This window comes from Rattus rattus, chromosome 2 (genome assembly GCF_011064425.1).
Source record: "Rattus rattus isolate New Zealand chromosome 2, Rrattus_CSIRO_v1, whole genome shotgun sequence".
NCBI lineage: Eukaryota > Metazoa > Chordata > Mammalia > Rodentia > Muridae > Rattus > Rattus rattus.
In genome coordinates this window covers 64,841,191-64,858,059 of record NC_046155.1, presented here as the reverse complement: position 1 = coordinate 64,858,059, position 16,869 = coordinate 64,841,191, and the positions used below count along the sequence as shown (strand labels likewise).

At 46.7% G+C, this 16,869-nt stretch overlaps 1 protein-coding gene across 1 annotated transcript in view; it reads left to right on the top strand.

The window, feature by feature from the left end:
* The first annotated feature begins 2,487 nt into the window (after positions 1–2,487).
* Mgmt (O-6-methylguanine-DNA methyltransferase) overlaps positions 2,488–16,869 on the top strand; it is a 40,598-nt gene continuing 26,216 nt past the window's right edge. The window contains exons 1-2 of the mRNA XM_032895044.1: positions 2,488–2,513; positions 2,902–3,062. Coding sequence (XP_032750935.1) covers positions 2,488–2,513; positions 2,902–3,062 — 187 coding nt within the window. The remainder of the gene's footprint in view (positions 2,514–2,901; positions 3,063–16,869) is intronic.

Here is a 16,869-nt window from a genome sequence, read left to right as displayed (position 1 = left end):
ATCAGGCCCCTTATGTGTGGTGCCCACTGCATTACACTAACCTGACCTGGGTGTTGAGGTACTAGTTAGTCCTAGCTACCTGTCTTATCTCTACCTACTCCACCCCACCCACCACTCCTGCTCTGTGAAGAGTGGTAATTTGGTGCAGGACCAAAAGGCAGACTTTCCCTCTTGTGTCTTTGGTTGAGGGTTTGTGCACATGGACGTGAATTACTCACTGACAGACCAAGTAGGTGGAGTAAACCCTGAAGATGACAGGCTGCTTGCTGGCCACCTCAATCTGGAGGGACCTGCTTCCTTCCAGCAGACACCACACCTTTTTCCTCAGTTTTCACACTGTCCTCGGGGACCAGGAGGGCAAAGTACATTACATATTTCTCCATCTCTCCTTTTAGACACCCTTGATACTCCGTTCACTTAGTTAGTGAGCTACAGAACCAGCGTAGAATGACTGAGCATGTATCTTTAAAATTGAGTAATATCTAAGCCAGGCACGGGCAGAAGTTCTCCCTCCCGTGATCAGACGTTGCTAATAGGAAAAGCAGTCAGGGCAGTGAGACAGTTCCATCTCCCCAGGAGACTCCCATGAGAGGCCTGTAGTCTGCGTGAGGAGCGAGCTGACATCCCTGGGGCCCACCTGGGGTACACAGGCAGCATCGGCTTGAACTGACAGTGCATCTGTTTGGTCAGGCACAGGGCTGAATGGGGGCCTCGTGTAGCAGCTTCAGAAAGGCCTGTGCTGGCCACAGGATCAGCCAGGTCAGGGCTTGGTTGTGTATATGTGGAGGTAGAGAGTGCAGAAGACAGCCTCGAGAGTCATTCCTTGGATGTTGTCCATCTTTTTGAGACTGGGTCTCTCACTGGCTTGGAACTCACCAAAGAGGCGGGGCTCTCTTTCCCTCCCACAGCACTGAGTGTGCACACATGCCATGGGTTCGAGCTTCTTCACTCTGGCACCAAGAGTCAAACTTAGATGGCCGTGCTTATGCAGCAAGCACTTTACCAGCTCAGCCATCTCCCCAACCCCTCCAGGCCTGACTGCTCCCCTCAGCCGTCCACTTCTGCCCCAGTATCCTCATGGATTGTGGCTTCTTTCTCCATCCATCCTCTGTTCCTTCTCGGGGGCCTGAGTGTTTAGATGCTGCCTTTTCTGAATGACTTCCTGCCCTCTCTGAAAACAGCACAAAGAAACCCTGTTGTGCATCCCACCCTGGAAGTATTTGTTGAAAGATACAAGGACTTAGTGAGACACAAAATCCTTCGAAGAGACACTGCCTTAGGCAGTTAAGCACCTACACAGGCCTGTTTGCAAGGCTCTGCCTAACATGTGTCACTGCCCTGTGAGAGATCTGTAGTACACAAACAGGGAAGGAACTGTGTCCTCCCCAAACATAAGATCCTTACTTAAAGCTCTCCCAGCTCATGCTCATGGAACACCCTGCCATAGGACCTTCTGACCCTGCTTGCCCGGCTCGTCTTCCTGTGACTTGAGACCTCCCTGCCCTACCTCTGAGGTCTGACCCTGCTGGGTTTTGCTTTAGTCTTTATCCAGAACTGACCCACGGAAGCTCTGATAACTCCCATCTGTGGAGCCCATCTTGGCCTACACCAGCTTTACTCAGGCGGCCTGACCTGGGCTCCCCCACCCTCAGCCAGACCCCTAATCGTACCTGTGTAGAGCCCCCTACCCAAAGCTGAGTAAAGGCCTTACCTCCTGCCCAGGATGTCCATGTGTGGAGGAGACCTGTGGAGTGAATGAATGTGCCAGCCTTCACCATAGGTAGGAGCCAAGGGGACTGGCGAGATTAAACATCCAAAGAGTCTTTGCCCTCTACACCATCCTGACCTTTCTACCTTCCCATGAGCACTGACACTGGGCTGCCTGAGAGGTCCCAGAGAAGCTGTACCCTCCAGGCCCAGAAAGTCACATGGAAGCATGCTGCAGCCTAGAGCCTGGAAATGAAGAAAAGGAGAAAAACCACCAGAGAAATCAGATCCAGTGTCTATGCCTCTTGGGTGTGGATCCCAGAAAATTGAAGCAAAAACAGAATCTGCCATAAAACTCCAGGCTCAGAGCCCAGAACACAGAAATGCCCTTCCCTTACAGCCTTTAGTGTCTTAGCCTGGGAAGCATAACCCAGAGCCGACCCCAGCTGAGCATGAAGAGTGGGCTCCACGTAGGGCCAAGCCAAGGAACAGAAGATGGTCCCATGCAGGAAACAGTAAGAAACCGTCCAAAGCTTCTATGCAATATTCCTGTTTTAAATTCAAGGACACCCACCAGAGGACAGGGACTATGAGAATGAGCAGGATGACTTGTTACTGAAGCACCTCCAACTAGACACCCGAGGAAGGAGAGGGACCAGCCTGGTAGCCTGAAAGCATCAAACGTGCAAGGTGACGTCACTTCGCATCAGTGCTAGGGAATGTGGGTCAGTGTACCCATAGGAGCTTCCAACAATGGAGCCCAAAGCCATCTGAGAAGGGATGGCCCTCTGCTGTGAGGATTCAGGGTGAGAGGTAGAGTGTGGATAATACAGTCTAATTACCTGATGTTTAGGGGAAATGTTAGTGGTGATTACCTGATGATGCTGACGGCGGACACGAGATGTTCCTGTGTGTCAGTTTGCTGGTTCCCGTGCCCAGACACTGTGCATGCAGAAGCTCGGCATGCATGATTTGGGCTCTCCCTGCACTTAATAAACCTGGGGATAGAACACCAGGCATGGGAACTGCTGTGCCTTCCTGCCCAACATCCCTCAGTGGCCATTTCTGTTATCTGCAGTTCTCTGTATGTCTGGCAGAGACACTTAGTGGGGAGTGGCTGGCAGCCTTCCCCGTTAGCTGCAGTAGGTATGCTTTTCACACATGTGGTCACTAAGCTTCTCATCCTTTCTGCAGCCCCACAGAGGCTCCAGCTCGTCCTGAGGTGCTCGGTGGGCCCGAGGGAGTGCCAGAGCCCCTGGTGCAGTGCACAGCCTGGCTGGAAGCCTATTTCCACGAACCTGCAGCCACGGAGGGGCTTCCCTTGCCTGCTCTCCATCACCCTGTGTTCCAGCAAGGTTGGTACCCACGCTGCCTTTGGGGAGCCTGACTTATTAACTATGGCTGACATCACAGCTCGTTTACTGACTACACAGGCTTGGAATTTTCACATCGTCTAAACAGGCGGCATGCGGCCAAGCTGAAGGCCGTAGGCTAAGAGCTCACGACCCCACCCATTCCAAGTGGTTATGTTAGTTTTGGCACATGGTCACATAATTCTTGGCAAAAGCAGTAAAAATGATGCATGCAGATCAACTCTTGACTCTGGCTTGGCTGAAAGGTTTAAATAGGAACACATCTGAATGGCAGTAAATTCTTCAATAAGCTTACTGTTAACTTAAACGCTCTGCCTGCCAACGGCACAGAAAATGAGCCTTGTATCTGGACAGTTAGCCACTTCCGTGAAGTTCCTCGGTAACAGTGACTGCAGAGGCCACTCCACCACTGCATTTTCCAACTTATCACAGATATACTGTGAAGGATGAGTTTAAAAGTGAATTGCCTAAGCAGAGTTTGCTAAGGGCGCCTGAAGCCTCCCAGTAACCTAAGAAAACATCGCATTTCCTCTATAGCTGGTCTGGATCTGTTCAGCACAGGAAATTAATTACTACAGCTATGATGATTCTGGGTCTATAGCCGAGATTTATTCTGCATAGTGACTTTTATAAGAAATCACTTACTATAAATTAATATATATTCACATTCAGACAGATACATGGAAATACATATGTCTCCTTAAAGGGGAAAAAAACCCCTGATTTGTAACTAAGGTGGATTTAAAGCAACCTTGAGGTTCAGAGTGATGTTTACTAAGTTTACTTTAAAGGGGCTTGAATTGTGCCTGGTTTTCAGTTCACACTTGAAAAATGGAGTTGATATTTAAAACACACACACACACACACACACACACACACACACACACACACACACACACAAGATCAAAAGCCCTCTGAGGTCAGACTGATGCCAGACCAGAAAGTGAGGGGTAAAACAGGGGATCTATTTTATGCAAATAAACTGAAAGGACAGCCAGAATGAACAGGCACCTTGTTCACTCCTGTGTTATCTGGAACTGTGTTCTCAGAAGGCTGTTCTCAGCGGGGGTGCCAGAAAGTGTTTAGGGGTCTCTGGGAGAGGTGGGCAGATATCTGCAAGGCTCCGTGTGTCCAGTGAGCACACCTTCATCATCCACCCTCTGGGAAGAGAGTTTGGCTGTGTGCCTTCCTCACTTCGAGTCTGACTGTTAGCTGTGGCTCAGGTGACTGTAACTGTCAACACCTTCAGCTACCAGCACAGGGGACATGAGTTGATATGGAGTTCAAGGAAGTGAGACGAGGAGACAGCCTCTTCAACCCCAACCACAATATCTCATTGGGGTTTCTATCTGAACAGGAGAGAGCAGGGGTGGGGAGGGAGAGAGGGAGGGAGGGAGGGAGAGGAAGGAAGGGAAGAAGGGAGGAGAGAGCCAGCCAGCAAGCCTCCCTTCTCCTAGGCCTACCAAGGACATCCAGTAAGGTTCAGGGTCTCAGGATCGAAAACTGTCTCACAAAGGCAGAGATGTCTGTGTAATGCCATGGGGTGGTAGATGAGGTGTGATCCGGTAAAATCCTAACCTTGGCCTGAGACTGGCTATGTGGCTGCAGGAAAATTGTAGAGGCCAAAAATTGTAAGGAAATGACTCACTTTTGGCAAGCCAGACAGTGGGGTCTGCTGGCCTGGTGCCTCCAGGGTCCAGAGAAAAGCTTGTCCTTACACAGACCAGGCCAGACCTGGAGAAGATGTGATGTGTGTCATCTCATGGACAGGGTAGGGTGACGACCAGGAGTGGCATTAGAACAGTCAGGTATTCCTCTGCAACAACAGATCCAGACTGGAGCCCTTTCACCCTCTCTGCTGCTCCTGTGCATGTCGCTGGGCTCCCAGTTGAGGTACCAGACCCACAGAGTTCCCGGGCATATCCCCAGCACTTCATGAGCCCACACCAGGCCCACACCAGGCCCACACCAGGCCCACAGAGGCAGCAGGTCTCTGTGGTTGTTTGGAACCAGGAGATATATAACCGTCAGAATAGGGTGGAGCCACGGGCTGCCCCCAGCTCTGCAGTACAGGTGAGCACTTCCAGACAGACAAGTATTAGGCAGAGTTAAATAGAACCAGGCTTCTTACACACGCTTCTTCCTGGAGTGTTAGGAATTCTAAGACCCAGGCTGTTAGCTCCCAAGGTCACATGGACCAGGCCTGCCTCCGATAGTTAGTGGCTTCTGGCAGAGGGGGCAGGGTTTCCCACGCCCCAGCATGTGCAGGTCAGGTTTTTTCAATTTAGTGTAGTCATTTGCTCCTGGGCAAGGACCAGGTGTGCAGATTTTACAGTTTGAAGGAGGGGGTAGGGTTGGTTAGGGTACCCTGGCTGACATGGAATTTATTGGGTCTACTCCACATGTGTAAATGACCCACACACACACCAGCTTTGTCCAGTTTGCGTCTTGTAATGCCAGGGAAGTAGATAGCAGTACAGAAAGTCTCACTGAGAGAGCATCTTGGGATATCTCACTGTGCCCTGGAAGCTGAGGACCCTCCACCAGTCTGTCCAGGAAGAAAGTGGGTCCACTTCAACTTGGAATTAGTGTTTCCTTTGCTCATTCCATTCTCTGTGCATTTTTATTTCTGGATTTGTCTGGCATGCTTCTGTATATCTTTTGGGGAAGGTGTTTGTTGTGGAAAATTTTTGGTTTGTTTGTTTCCATTTTCTTCAAGATTTAGTCATGGTCTGTCCATTTTTAAAAGAACAGGATTATGGGCTTAGAGAGATGACTCAGAGGGAACGGTGCTTGCTGTCCAAGCCTGACTACCTGAGACCAGATCCCAAGTGCCCATGTAAACAACAGTCTCAGTGGAGCACGTCTGTTATCCCAGCGTTCCATGATTTCCGATGAGACAGGAGAATTCTCAGAAGCTACTGGGCCAGTTAGTGTGCCCAGTGCCCTCTACAATGTCGAGGGAAGGATAAGGGGGATCCTACCTCAGACAAGGTGGAAAAGAACCAACCACACCAATGTTGTCTCTAATCTCAACACATGTCCCATAGCACGCACTCACCTGTGCTCACGTACAAACCCGTACAATTATAAAATGTCCTGTGGCACCAACTCACCTGCAGTGTTTCACGGGAGGCATCCTACAGAGCTTCTGGGTCTCTTGACCCACTTTGGCTGGGACCATGTCGGGCTGGCCCTGTGGGTCACAGGCTTCTCCAGCTCCTTAGTGTCTTCAAATTTCTATATGCATTATCTGCCCCTCCCTAGGAGACATCAGAGCCCTGATGGGCAAACACATACCGTACTTGGGAATTAGTGCTCTAAAAGAAACTACCTACCTAGCTCTGGGGATGGAAGATAGCTCAGTGGTAGAACAGAGCTTACCTGTAGTAAAATGCTTACCTGGCAAGGCCATGAGTTCAGTCCCCAGCAGTGCCAAAACAATCAACAAACAAATAGGAAATAGTTTTCAAGTCTCGTGACCCCTGAGTGCTTTGTGCAACATGATCCACCCTGTGTTGGGTTGATGTTTCTTGGAAGCTGTAACTGTGGAATGATAGATACGCTACTACGTATGGACAGGAGAAGCTCTGGGCGGGCGGTGTGTATGTATGTCTACCTAACCTACGAATCTACCTAACCTATGAACGTGTGCAAGCGGAGCAAGAGGCCCAGGCGTTTATTTTTGCCTTGAGAAGAGTTTGCTGAGGTGTTCTGCATGTCACCAATTGCTTCCTTAGCATCACAGGAGCGTGGCCAGAAAACCACCGCAGCCAACCAGGACCATCAGGGGATTATCTGCGTGCTTCTGGCTGAAATATGTGTCCCCTCTGAGGTAACCTAGGAGTGATGCCACAGTGCTAAGGGATGTGAGGGAAGGAAGCAGCTAGATGTGGGAGAGTTGCGTCAGAGCCTGGATTTCCATGAGAACCATCTAAAATAGACCCAGTGCTGGGGTCACCGAGGGCTTGAATACAGTACAATGCCATCTCAGGACAGAAACACAACCTGCCAGACCTCAAGAAATTAGGGGGTATCCCTCTGTGCAGAGTCCATGACCAATCAGCAGTTGCACTGGGAAACCTAGCAACCAGACAGCTAGATGTGGAGCTTCAGAGCCAGGCCCAGACTTCCATCCCCACAGCCCTCAGCGGGCTCTACCAACTAGAACTTTGAGTGGTAAAGGCCTCTGTTTCAGGCTGCAGAACCCCACCACACAACCAAGCCGTGTTTAGCAGAAGGTCTTGGCAAAACGCCAGCCAAACTCAAAGTGCTGACACAGAGGACCCCTGTCATAGTCAAGAGAGAGCATAAAGAGTCTCTGCACTCATAAATGCTGCTTTTGTGGGAAAATATTTACTATAGTTAACCCTTGATTTGCCTCAGTAAATCTCTGAAAGTGTCTTCGAAAAGTTAATCCCCTTGGTTATGTCAGCACGTAGAGAGGGGCTGTCTGCAGAATCCTAGTGCTGGATCTGGGTGTGGCTCTTCTCCAGGGACGGTGTGTTCAGATTTCTGCAGGAGAAGGTACAAACCACCTTACTGCGTTCTTCAGGAGGTTTAAATTTGAGGAGAGCTCTGAATATGCAAATTACCTATCAAATCAATATTTTAAAAAATAGAAACAGGTCTTTTACTTAAAAGCGGTTTTTAAAGTTTTATTCTGACTGCTAGCACTAGATAAAGTGTGGCGCTCATAAAGAGAATGCTCACATTCGTATATTCTGTTGTCCTAGAGCATTGTGTTTATATATTATAGGTAATCTTAATCATTCAAAATTAGTGGACTCATAGTAGGATTTATTAACTAGGCAGATAAATAATATTTTAATAAAGCATGCATGGAAATTGTACTGTAAATTATCAATATTTTAATATAGAATTAGATCATATATTATCAGTATATTAAATATTGGCATACAGTTAAGAGTAATATCAAAAATATTAATGGTAGGAAACAGAAGTGTAAAAGTATTCCTTGATTTAAATGTTTTCCTGAGGTTTACCTGGACCCCTGTGTTCGCTCTCTTAAAATACGAGATTTATGAGTCTCTCATCTAAAAGCCTGCCCCACATCTTATGGCAGAGGAAAAGTCAGATCCTCAGAGTAAAGAAAGCACCCCTCCTAGGGTGAGTAACCATCAGAATGGCTGATGGCTTTGTGAAGCTGGGAAAACCTCCAGGACTGGGGACCCTGTGGGCTCCCCAGGCATGGCCTGCCCTGGGCCACATTTTTATGCCATATACTAAATTACTTCTGAAGAAAGGTGAAGGACAAAGTGTGGATGGGGCATTTTCAAATGCTCAGAAATACTTCCCCGCTGTTAGCTCAGATCACCTGAGGGTTCTCTTTCACCAGTGTATTCGGGGAAGCATCCGCAATGCTTGGGAAGTCATAGGTGAGCCCTGTCCCTCCAGCCAGTGTGAACATATCTGCTCTGTTACTATGGCAACAACTTTTTTCCTCTTTTTCTTTTTTTGACTACCACTGTTAATTAGGCCACAAATGTCTATTGTATAAAGGGAACCCATTCATAAATTTGGGTACGATTTCATGTGTGCATTTTGTCTGCCTTTAAATAAATAAGTAAATATTTCTGCTTGGGCTGTGCACCTCTGACCCTTCCCACCCCTCCAAGCAGTGTCATATTCCTCTTGAGCCCTTCCTTAAGTAAATGGCTTTGGGAGGACCGAGCAACTGAGCCAGGGTGACAGCCCGGCTTATTGCAGCCAAGACACACTTTTCATGGAAATTCGCATCTCTTTCCTCCTCTCAGAATAAAATATGCAAGAACGAACATAAATGGCATATCCCCCTTTCCTTCCCCAAGAATTGGGCCTTTGATGTTCAAGAGCAGCGAATATTAAAGGCCAGCCCTGGCAGGCTGCGGAAGCCATACCCATTTATGGCAAACGTAACACAGCACAAACCTAGCCGAATGCGATGCTATCATTAGTTTGTGAGTCGCATTCTTGAAAATAACCGTGGAGGAGCCAAATCGGTTTAAAAGAAGATAACAAAATGGTTTAAGCTACTTAGGTTGAATGCCAATTATATTTTAATATTCAACTGAGCATATTTTACTAAGAAAAAAGGCAGCGTTGACGCATGCATAACTCATTGGCAGCGTCGACCAGCTGTGCCACTGTACTCTCCGAATCACTTTGTGCATTTTAGTAGCATGGTAATTTAGTAGAGGCCTACCTGAGTGATGGCATTTTCAATGAGCAGGTAATCTACAGAGAATTTTTATATGGTTATGAGTTCTGTGCTTCAGCCCAGCAACACAAAAATACATCAAGACCAATTACGGTATCAGCTTTCAGTGTGATACCCTCGCCACGCAAGTGCATGTATTTCTGCCCCAGGCATTTCAAATTGCATCTAATTTGAAATCTTTGGGGTTTTAATTAAATTTCAGAATATATGGAATTCTTCATTAGTACCTGCTCTGAATAGCAGATCCCTCTTCTCTCCGTCTCTCGTTAAAGGAGTAGGCGGCGGTAAATAGTGTGCTCAAGAGCCGATCATTTGTGGGGCCTGGGTATTGGAACAGAAATGGTGAAATGCAAAATAATATCAAAAAGATTATTAGTCCGGGGAGAGTCTCTTGATTTGTATTTTAATGGAATTTTACATTTCTCTTAATGATTTGCAAATTGTCCTCTGATTATAAGATGCATTAAGCTTTTCATTTTAATGGCAAAGACACAGCCATTAGCAGAATATTTTTCCAGTCTTCTTTTTAGAGTGCTTCCCTGCAGCAGATAAATATTGAAACCATTAACACCTTTTGATGTGCACTCCAGCCTTCGTCCTAGATCCCTGCATGGCCAGCCATGATGACTCATACTGAACACCTGGCCAGGGACCCACTTTCCACTCGGGGACAGGAGAAGGCCACAATACCTGTTTCCTCTCGTTGGAAAACAGACTTTTGTTTTCTACATTTCGTTGGGTGGTCATTTATTTGTGTTAAAACTGATCCATCTAAATATTATTAATGGTCCAAATTGTATTCAAAAGCCGGCCTTGCTAGGGGTCAAGACAAGTGGATGCTGCCCCTAGCTATAGCCTGGGGTTGACCATGAAAAGACAGCAGAACAGCCTTACCCTGTTCTTCAGGCGGCCTCCATGAAAACCCAGTGCAGCGAAGGAGACGCAGACTCCGTGTTAGCGGCTGACCAACCCCACACAGCAACACCTGACTGTAGGTTGGCCTCTGGAATGACACTTTGCCTCAAGGCCGACACTTTTGGCTTCTACAAAGAATGTAAGCACAAGGCCAAAGCAGCCTCCCATTCTGCTCTAGTACCCCACGTCCTCAGGAGCTCTTGACTGTGAAGTGGCTCAGAGGCATGGGGTGTGTGGCTCCTGCTCTGTGTAACCCCTCATCCTAGAGTTCCGCTTCATGGTGTTGAAACTAGGCCTGAGGGAGTTCAGAAAAGGTTTTGCTGAGTGAGGCACGCAGCGGTGAGGGGAAACTGCTGCCCTGTTGTAGAATGTTGTCCTCCATGCATGGTGTGACATGGCCATCGCTATCCTGAATCCTCAACAGGAAGCCTGCACAAGACTGGGCCCATTTGTGTCCCATGTCACCGGGAGTGGCCCACGAAGCCCACCCCCCCTTCAGGATTTATAGACAGTAAAGGGTCTCTAACAGAGGTGGGGTGGGGTGGAGGGAGCATTCACAGAGCCTGTCCCTGCCAGAGGCTGTATAAACAGTTAATGGTGGCTGGGAGACACTGTCTCCTCAGTGATGCAGTCACCCACGAGTAACCCATGCTCCTGTAAGCAACACCAAATAAAATCATTGCTTCACCAGACTCGACTAGGAGGTTGTTTCTTTGGCCTGTTGTTGGTGCACTCTCTGGTGAGTAGACATTTGTTTGTCCTCCCCAGACAAGTTCATGCATCTGTCACAGCCAGTGCCTCTGAGCAGTTACTTCCTGTTTTACCTGGAAGTAGACACTGGCTGGCTGACTCTGTCCTCTGGATTGCCAGAATAAAGTGCTAAGAACTTCTCAGAGCCCAAGACCAAGGTGTCAACAGGGCTGATTTCTTCCAAGGCCTCTGCTTTTGGATTGCCTTAGAAGAAATGACTGTCCCGTAGCCATCTTTCTGTGGCCTTTTTTCATCTCTAACCTCTCCCTGACTTCCTAAGGATACCAGCCCGATCTGTGGTCCCGGGGAAAGGGCTTGAGTTTATTGAGTTTATTCATTTAGTGCCCCTTTCTGGGCCTAACACCTCCTAAGTCACTGACATCCTGAATGAGGACAATAGTTGTGCTGTAGAAAGCTGTCATGACCCAGTGCAAGAACCACCATAAGGCTCTAGATGTGTCATTTCCTAAATTCACAGTCTGGAGGGATACTAAGCACTGAGCTCTGCATGATCTGAAGCTGAGAGAAGGGGTCATTCCATGCTGAGGGGTCATTCTGTATCCCCATTGAGCTTACCTATGTTCCTTCTGTTTGCTGTGTGTTACTGGCTATAGGGAATGTGGTTGCCACAGTCTGTGCAGCTTTTCAGAGAGCACTTTGGATTGTATCTCTCTCGTAAGTACTGGAGGCAGTTCTGACTTTCACTTGGAAAAGAATATCCTGCAACCAATAAGTTCATCTCCTTGTACCCTGTAAAGTCCTAGGTCACAAATGGCTTCTCAAGGTCCCGTGAGATGAGTCTGCAGGTAAAAGTTCTTACTGCCACCCTTGATGACCTGGGACCACATTGTGGAAGGAAGGAGAGACACAACTCCTTCAATGTCCTCTGACTTTGACAGACATGACCATGCCACATACATATGCACATATACATATACAATTTTAAAATGTAATAAAAAGTTAAGTGGATGCTTAAAGGGACTGCTGGTCCATAAATGTCAGGACTTGCCCCCTCAGGTAGGCTACAGATGGTGATGTGGTGTGACTGTGCCTGTGTCTGGGTACTCCAAGTCAGCATGCACATGTCTTTCTCTTCACCAACTCTACAGGAACCATGTAACCAGTCAACCTGTGGGATGCTTTTCCCTATGTTTCCACTGCTCCTGGCTTTCCCTCTGCCATCTACTCCTTATGGGTAATTCAGTATCAAGGAATTCTTGACTGTACTGGACAGAAAATGTTGCAGGGAGCAGTGATGAGGGACATATAACACTCTGCTGAATATTACCTCACTCTGCCATGGTACTGCTAGTTGCCCTGTGACCCAGGGGTCTGCCCACTGCTAGTGTTCCTAGAGCCCACTCAGAATGGCCTCTAATCCAGGCTCACAGACCAGTGTCTGGCTCATGGCAGAAACCATAAACCTGACATGAATAACGCAGGCTGCTGGCCCTCTCCCAGAACACCGTGTAATGACCCCAGCCTGTATTTCCCTAGAGGTTGAACAAACATCCTGTCCCTGTGGCCCTAAGGCTGTAGGCACCAGATATGTTAGTGTCTCTTCTGTACCCCACTCTTGTTTTGAACGTGGAAGAAAGAAGTCACATGATGGAATTTTGCTGAGTTATTTCTGTTATGAGACAGGACTCTCATAGCTTCCTAGATCAGTTCTAGAACACAGGGATGGCTTGGTGCTTCCATTATTTTGCCATGAGATATTACTTCAGACTGAAGAATAGTCACATGAGTCTGTGAAGTGCAAACAATCGTCGGCCACATATGCACCAGCCAGCACTGTGAAGCCCTGCCCAAGGCCTGCCTGCCCCAGCCCTGCCCGGCCCCTCCCCATTCCAGCACCATGCCTGTCATTTAAATGAGCAGAATATCAGTGTCTTCCTGACTTGCTTCTTTCAATCAAAGTGTTTATGAAAACAAGTACTTAAAATCCTACAGAGACCATCCATTTCTTAAGCTACTGTGGAAAATCCCATGTTACAGTTGTCCATCCATTTTCCCCTGTCCACTGTCAGTGGACATGGGAGTTTTCCCAGGTTTTGCCTTTAAAACTGCTGCTGTTGCTGCTGCAACCATGATAGTCATGTGTCTAGTGTCCCAGCTGACTGCCGTCTGTGGGCCGAGTGCTGGAGGAGAGGGAGCTGTGCAGAGAAGGAGTTCCAGGAGTCTGGTGTCCCCTTGAGCCTAATGCAGAATACTGTCCTGAGCGTGTTTGGAAGCCGGAAGCAGAACGACTGCAGAGCTGAGTGTCTAGCATTCCCAGGGCACTGAGCATAACTAGACCCAGAAAATATATGGGCAAGGGTGGCGAATATTTTCTCAGCATTCTTATTTTTAAAATAATCAACTATTCACAGTAAAATTTATTTTGTATTGCTCCCTATTTGGGGTTTTATAATATATGTAGAAGTAAAACACAGAACAAGTGTAGCACAGAAGATAGGACTGGGGACTGAAAATGCATTGTGATATGTTTCTTATGTTCTTGTGAGCAAGTGGAGACGTTATTTAAGGGTAGATGGTGATAAATCATGATGCATATTAACAATACTAGGCTGCCACTGAAAACCAAGACATATCGCTCAAAATGAAATGCTTACTTTTTTAAAACAAATCTAAGAGAAAACCAAGGAAAGGAAAAGTAGATGGGAGAAATATTGAGTTGGAAGACTCTAATTCAACCATGTCAATAATTATATTAAATATAAATGTTCTTAAGATTCAAGTAAAATGGCATAGATGAAAAAATTTTTAAAAAAAGCTAGACTCTGCTAATAATTTTTTATAAGACATAGATACTTTAAAAGAAAGAAAGGCTGAGGAGACAGCTCAGTTGGTAAATTCTTTGCTACACAAGCATGAGGACCTGATTGCCTGCTCTTGCTCGGCTGTAAAAAGCTAGGCAGTGTAGATAAATATAACCCCAGAACTGGAGAGGCAGAGACAGGAAGATCCCTAGGGCTTTCTGACTAGCCAGTCATCAGTGAACTCCAACTGCAGTGAAAGACGGTCTCAAAACCAATGGTAGAGCATAATTGAGGAAGATATCCTAAGTTGACCTCTGACCTCTGTGCATATACATGTACATATATGTGTACCCACCTGCACACAGTTATACGTGAATGTATATGTACACATACCAAAAATATACGAGAAATAATGCTATATAAAACTGAAATAAAGGATGTATGTACAGAAATAATTAAATATAGCTTATTTAATATAGTTTATTTTTTAGGCTATATGATAACTTACATAAAGTATCCTAAAGAAAATGAATTCAACAAGGTGATATATACAAGAATGAGTTCTATTATAGGGCATTGTATAGAATAACACATTTAAATAATGTAGTATTGTCATATGTAAAGTTTTGATATTAATGAAATATATACACCACCTCTCCACCAAAACATATAAACAAGACTGAGGAAATAAACAGATATACATTATCCCTGAAACCACCAGTGCGGCAAACAGGTCTTCACAAGCTGTGCTCATGGCTCAGCTCAACCAGGCTTTTAAATTCCCAACTGACACTGATTCTTAAAAAGACCCTGGAAGTCCTAAAGAAATCTTGGAAAATAAAAATGAGGGCTCTGCGTCCTCTTCTACTGAAACCTCAAAGAATATCATATGTATATATGAAATTGTAAAAGGATGGATGGATGGATGGATGGATGGATGGATAGATAGATAGATAGATAGATAGATAGATAGATAGATAGATAGATAGATAAGAATTGGTAAAAGTTGGAGAGCTTACATTACCTGATTTTAAAATTTTCTTCAAATTGTGGTGCCCAAGACACTGTGATAGGGATCCAGATTTAAAGCAGAGACCCATGAAGGCCAGAGGAATGGGTGGCTCAGTGGTTAGGAAGACATGCTGCTGCAGCAGAGGATCCGAGTTGGGTCCCAGAACTCGTGTCAGACAGCTCAAAACACCTAGCAGCAGTCCAGCAAATATGATACCATCCTCTGGCCTCCACAGAAACTGCACTCATAATACACAGTCTCACACAGACACACACACACACACACACACACACACACACACACACACACACACACACAAATTCATATGAAGACACTTAAAATCTAAGTCTTTTAAAGACAGACACATGCGTACAGTTATTTTATCATTGAGATTGGAAATAGTGATGTCCCAACAGTAGTGAAACAATCAGATGACCATGTTCAAAAGGGTACCTAGCTCAATTCCTGTCTCACACTATATACAGAAATTAACATAAACTCTCTGATATATGGAGACATGAAGTTTAAATCATGGGTTATGCTATGATTTGGCTAGTCATGTATTTCACACATCCCCAGAAGGTAAAGTTCAAAAGAAACTGCCAGCACTGTCGCAAGTAAAGGCCACCATTAAGAAAACGAAGGGGCAGGATGCAGAGGGAGAGAAATCTTTACAGAGCACCCATCAAAGAGTTTGTTGGGGTATGTAAAGATTCGATTCGAGGACACCCCCATCCATATAGAAGCTCAGGACATTGTCTTCACAAAGCATTATATCCAGATTGTCCTGGAGGCACGTGGCATTGGAGAGTATCTTCGGCGAGATCCCAGTTAAAGCGATTATGAAAGCTGTCTGCCTGGCACCAGATGGCTGAGATAAAGAATACTCACAATACCAAATGTCGGTGAGGATGTGGAGTGCTCCTGCCATGCATGTTGGAGGGTGTGAGTGGTAGAGCATCCTTAGGGTAGGAGATGTCCCCGTGCCTCCTTACGCAGTGCTCTCGTCTTAGCAGTATATGAAAGCTGTTCACAGTATCATTATTTGTAACTGGCCCAGCGTCCACTCATGGGGGAATGTGGACTAATGGAGATATGTCCACAGACATCTACTCCCTGTCTGCATGCTCAAAGACAGGGAGCTGTGGACCATAGCTGCCTTCCTCACAAGCTTGTCTTGGTGTGTGCTGCCCAGGAACCCGGCATAGAGAGCGTTTGCTTACAGAATGAGGTCCTACGATTAGCAAAAGCCGATCCGGGGCAGAAAAAAAAGGAAAGCGTAACTGCCTCTGGGGTGTGCAGACGGCAACATGCCCGTGCAGGAGGCCCGAGGGATGTCCCAGTGTAATTCTTAACAACATGGGCTACACAGGTACATGTATTTGTCAAAATTCATCAGGAGCACACTGAAGATGTGTGTTTCCTTGTACACAAATGCTACCTCCAAGGAGAAAAAGAACCAAATTGGCATTGAACTCTTAATTGATGGCATATGAGCCAACTTGAGAGTAACTGATATCTTCGGTTGGTTTTGAAACGTGGTAAAAATGTAAGATGGGCGGTGAAGTAGAACGCTGGCCAAAGTGAGGAACAGCAAGTGCGGGCGCTGTCATGCCGTCAGGGGGCGGGCCTGAGCGTCTTTATTGGAAGACTCGGTTGTTCTGTGTGCTAGAAGGGAATCTTATGACTTCTGTTTCCAATTTTGGGGAAAGATGGTGAACATGGACCTTAAGTTCCCAAGTAAAGCTGCAGCCGTGCTCAGCCCTCTGCCTGACGCACCTCTCCTCTGCGTGACGCACCTCTGTTACCACCTGCATTGGAAGACGAGGGTGGCAGAAAAGGATGCTCACGTTAACCAGAGCCTGAGAGATGCAGCCATGTTTGTGGAAGTCACGTGTGAAAGAAACAGATCTTGAAGACCTCTGCTGCCAGCTCTGTCACTGGCACAGAGAAGACGGTGGCCAAGCATGCTGGCTCCGGGGGTTATAGTAATCAGCCCGTGAACAGAAAACACTACACAACAGCACAGAAGACCCTCCAGGAAGCTAGAGTGGCCAGCTGGCTCTCAGGGCCAGAACCTGATGGCATGTAGACTGAACACAGAATGGAGTCAGAGTATGGGCAGTGCCA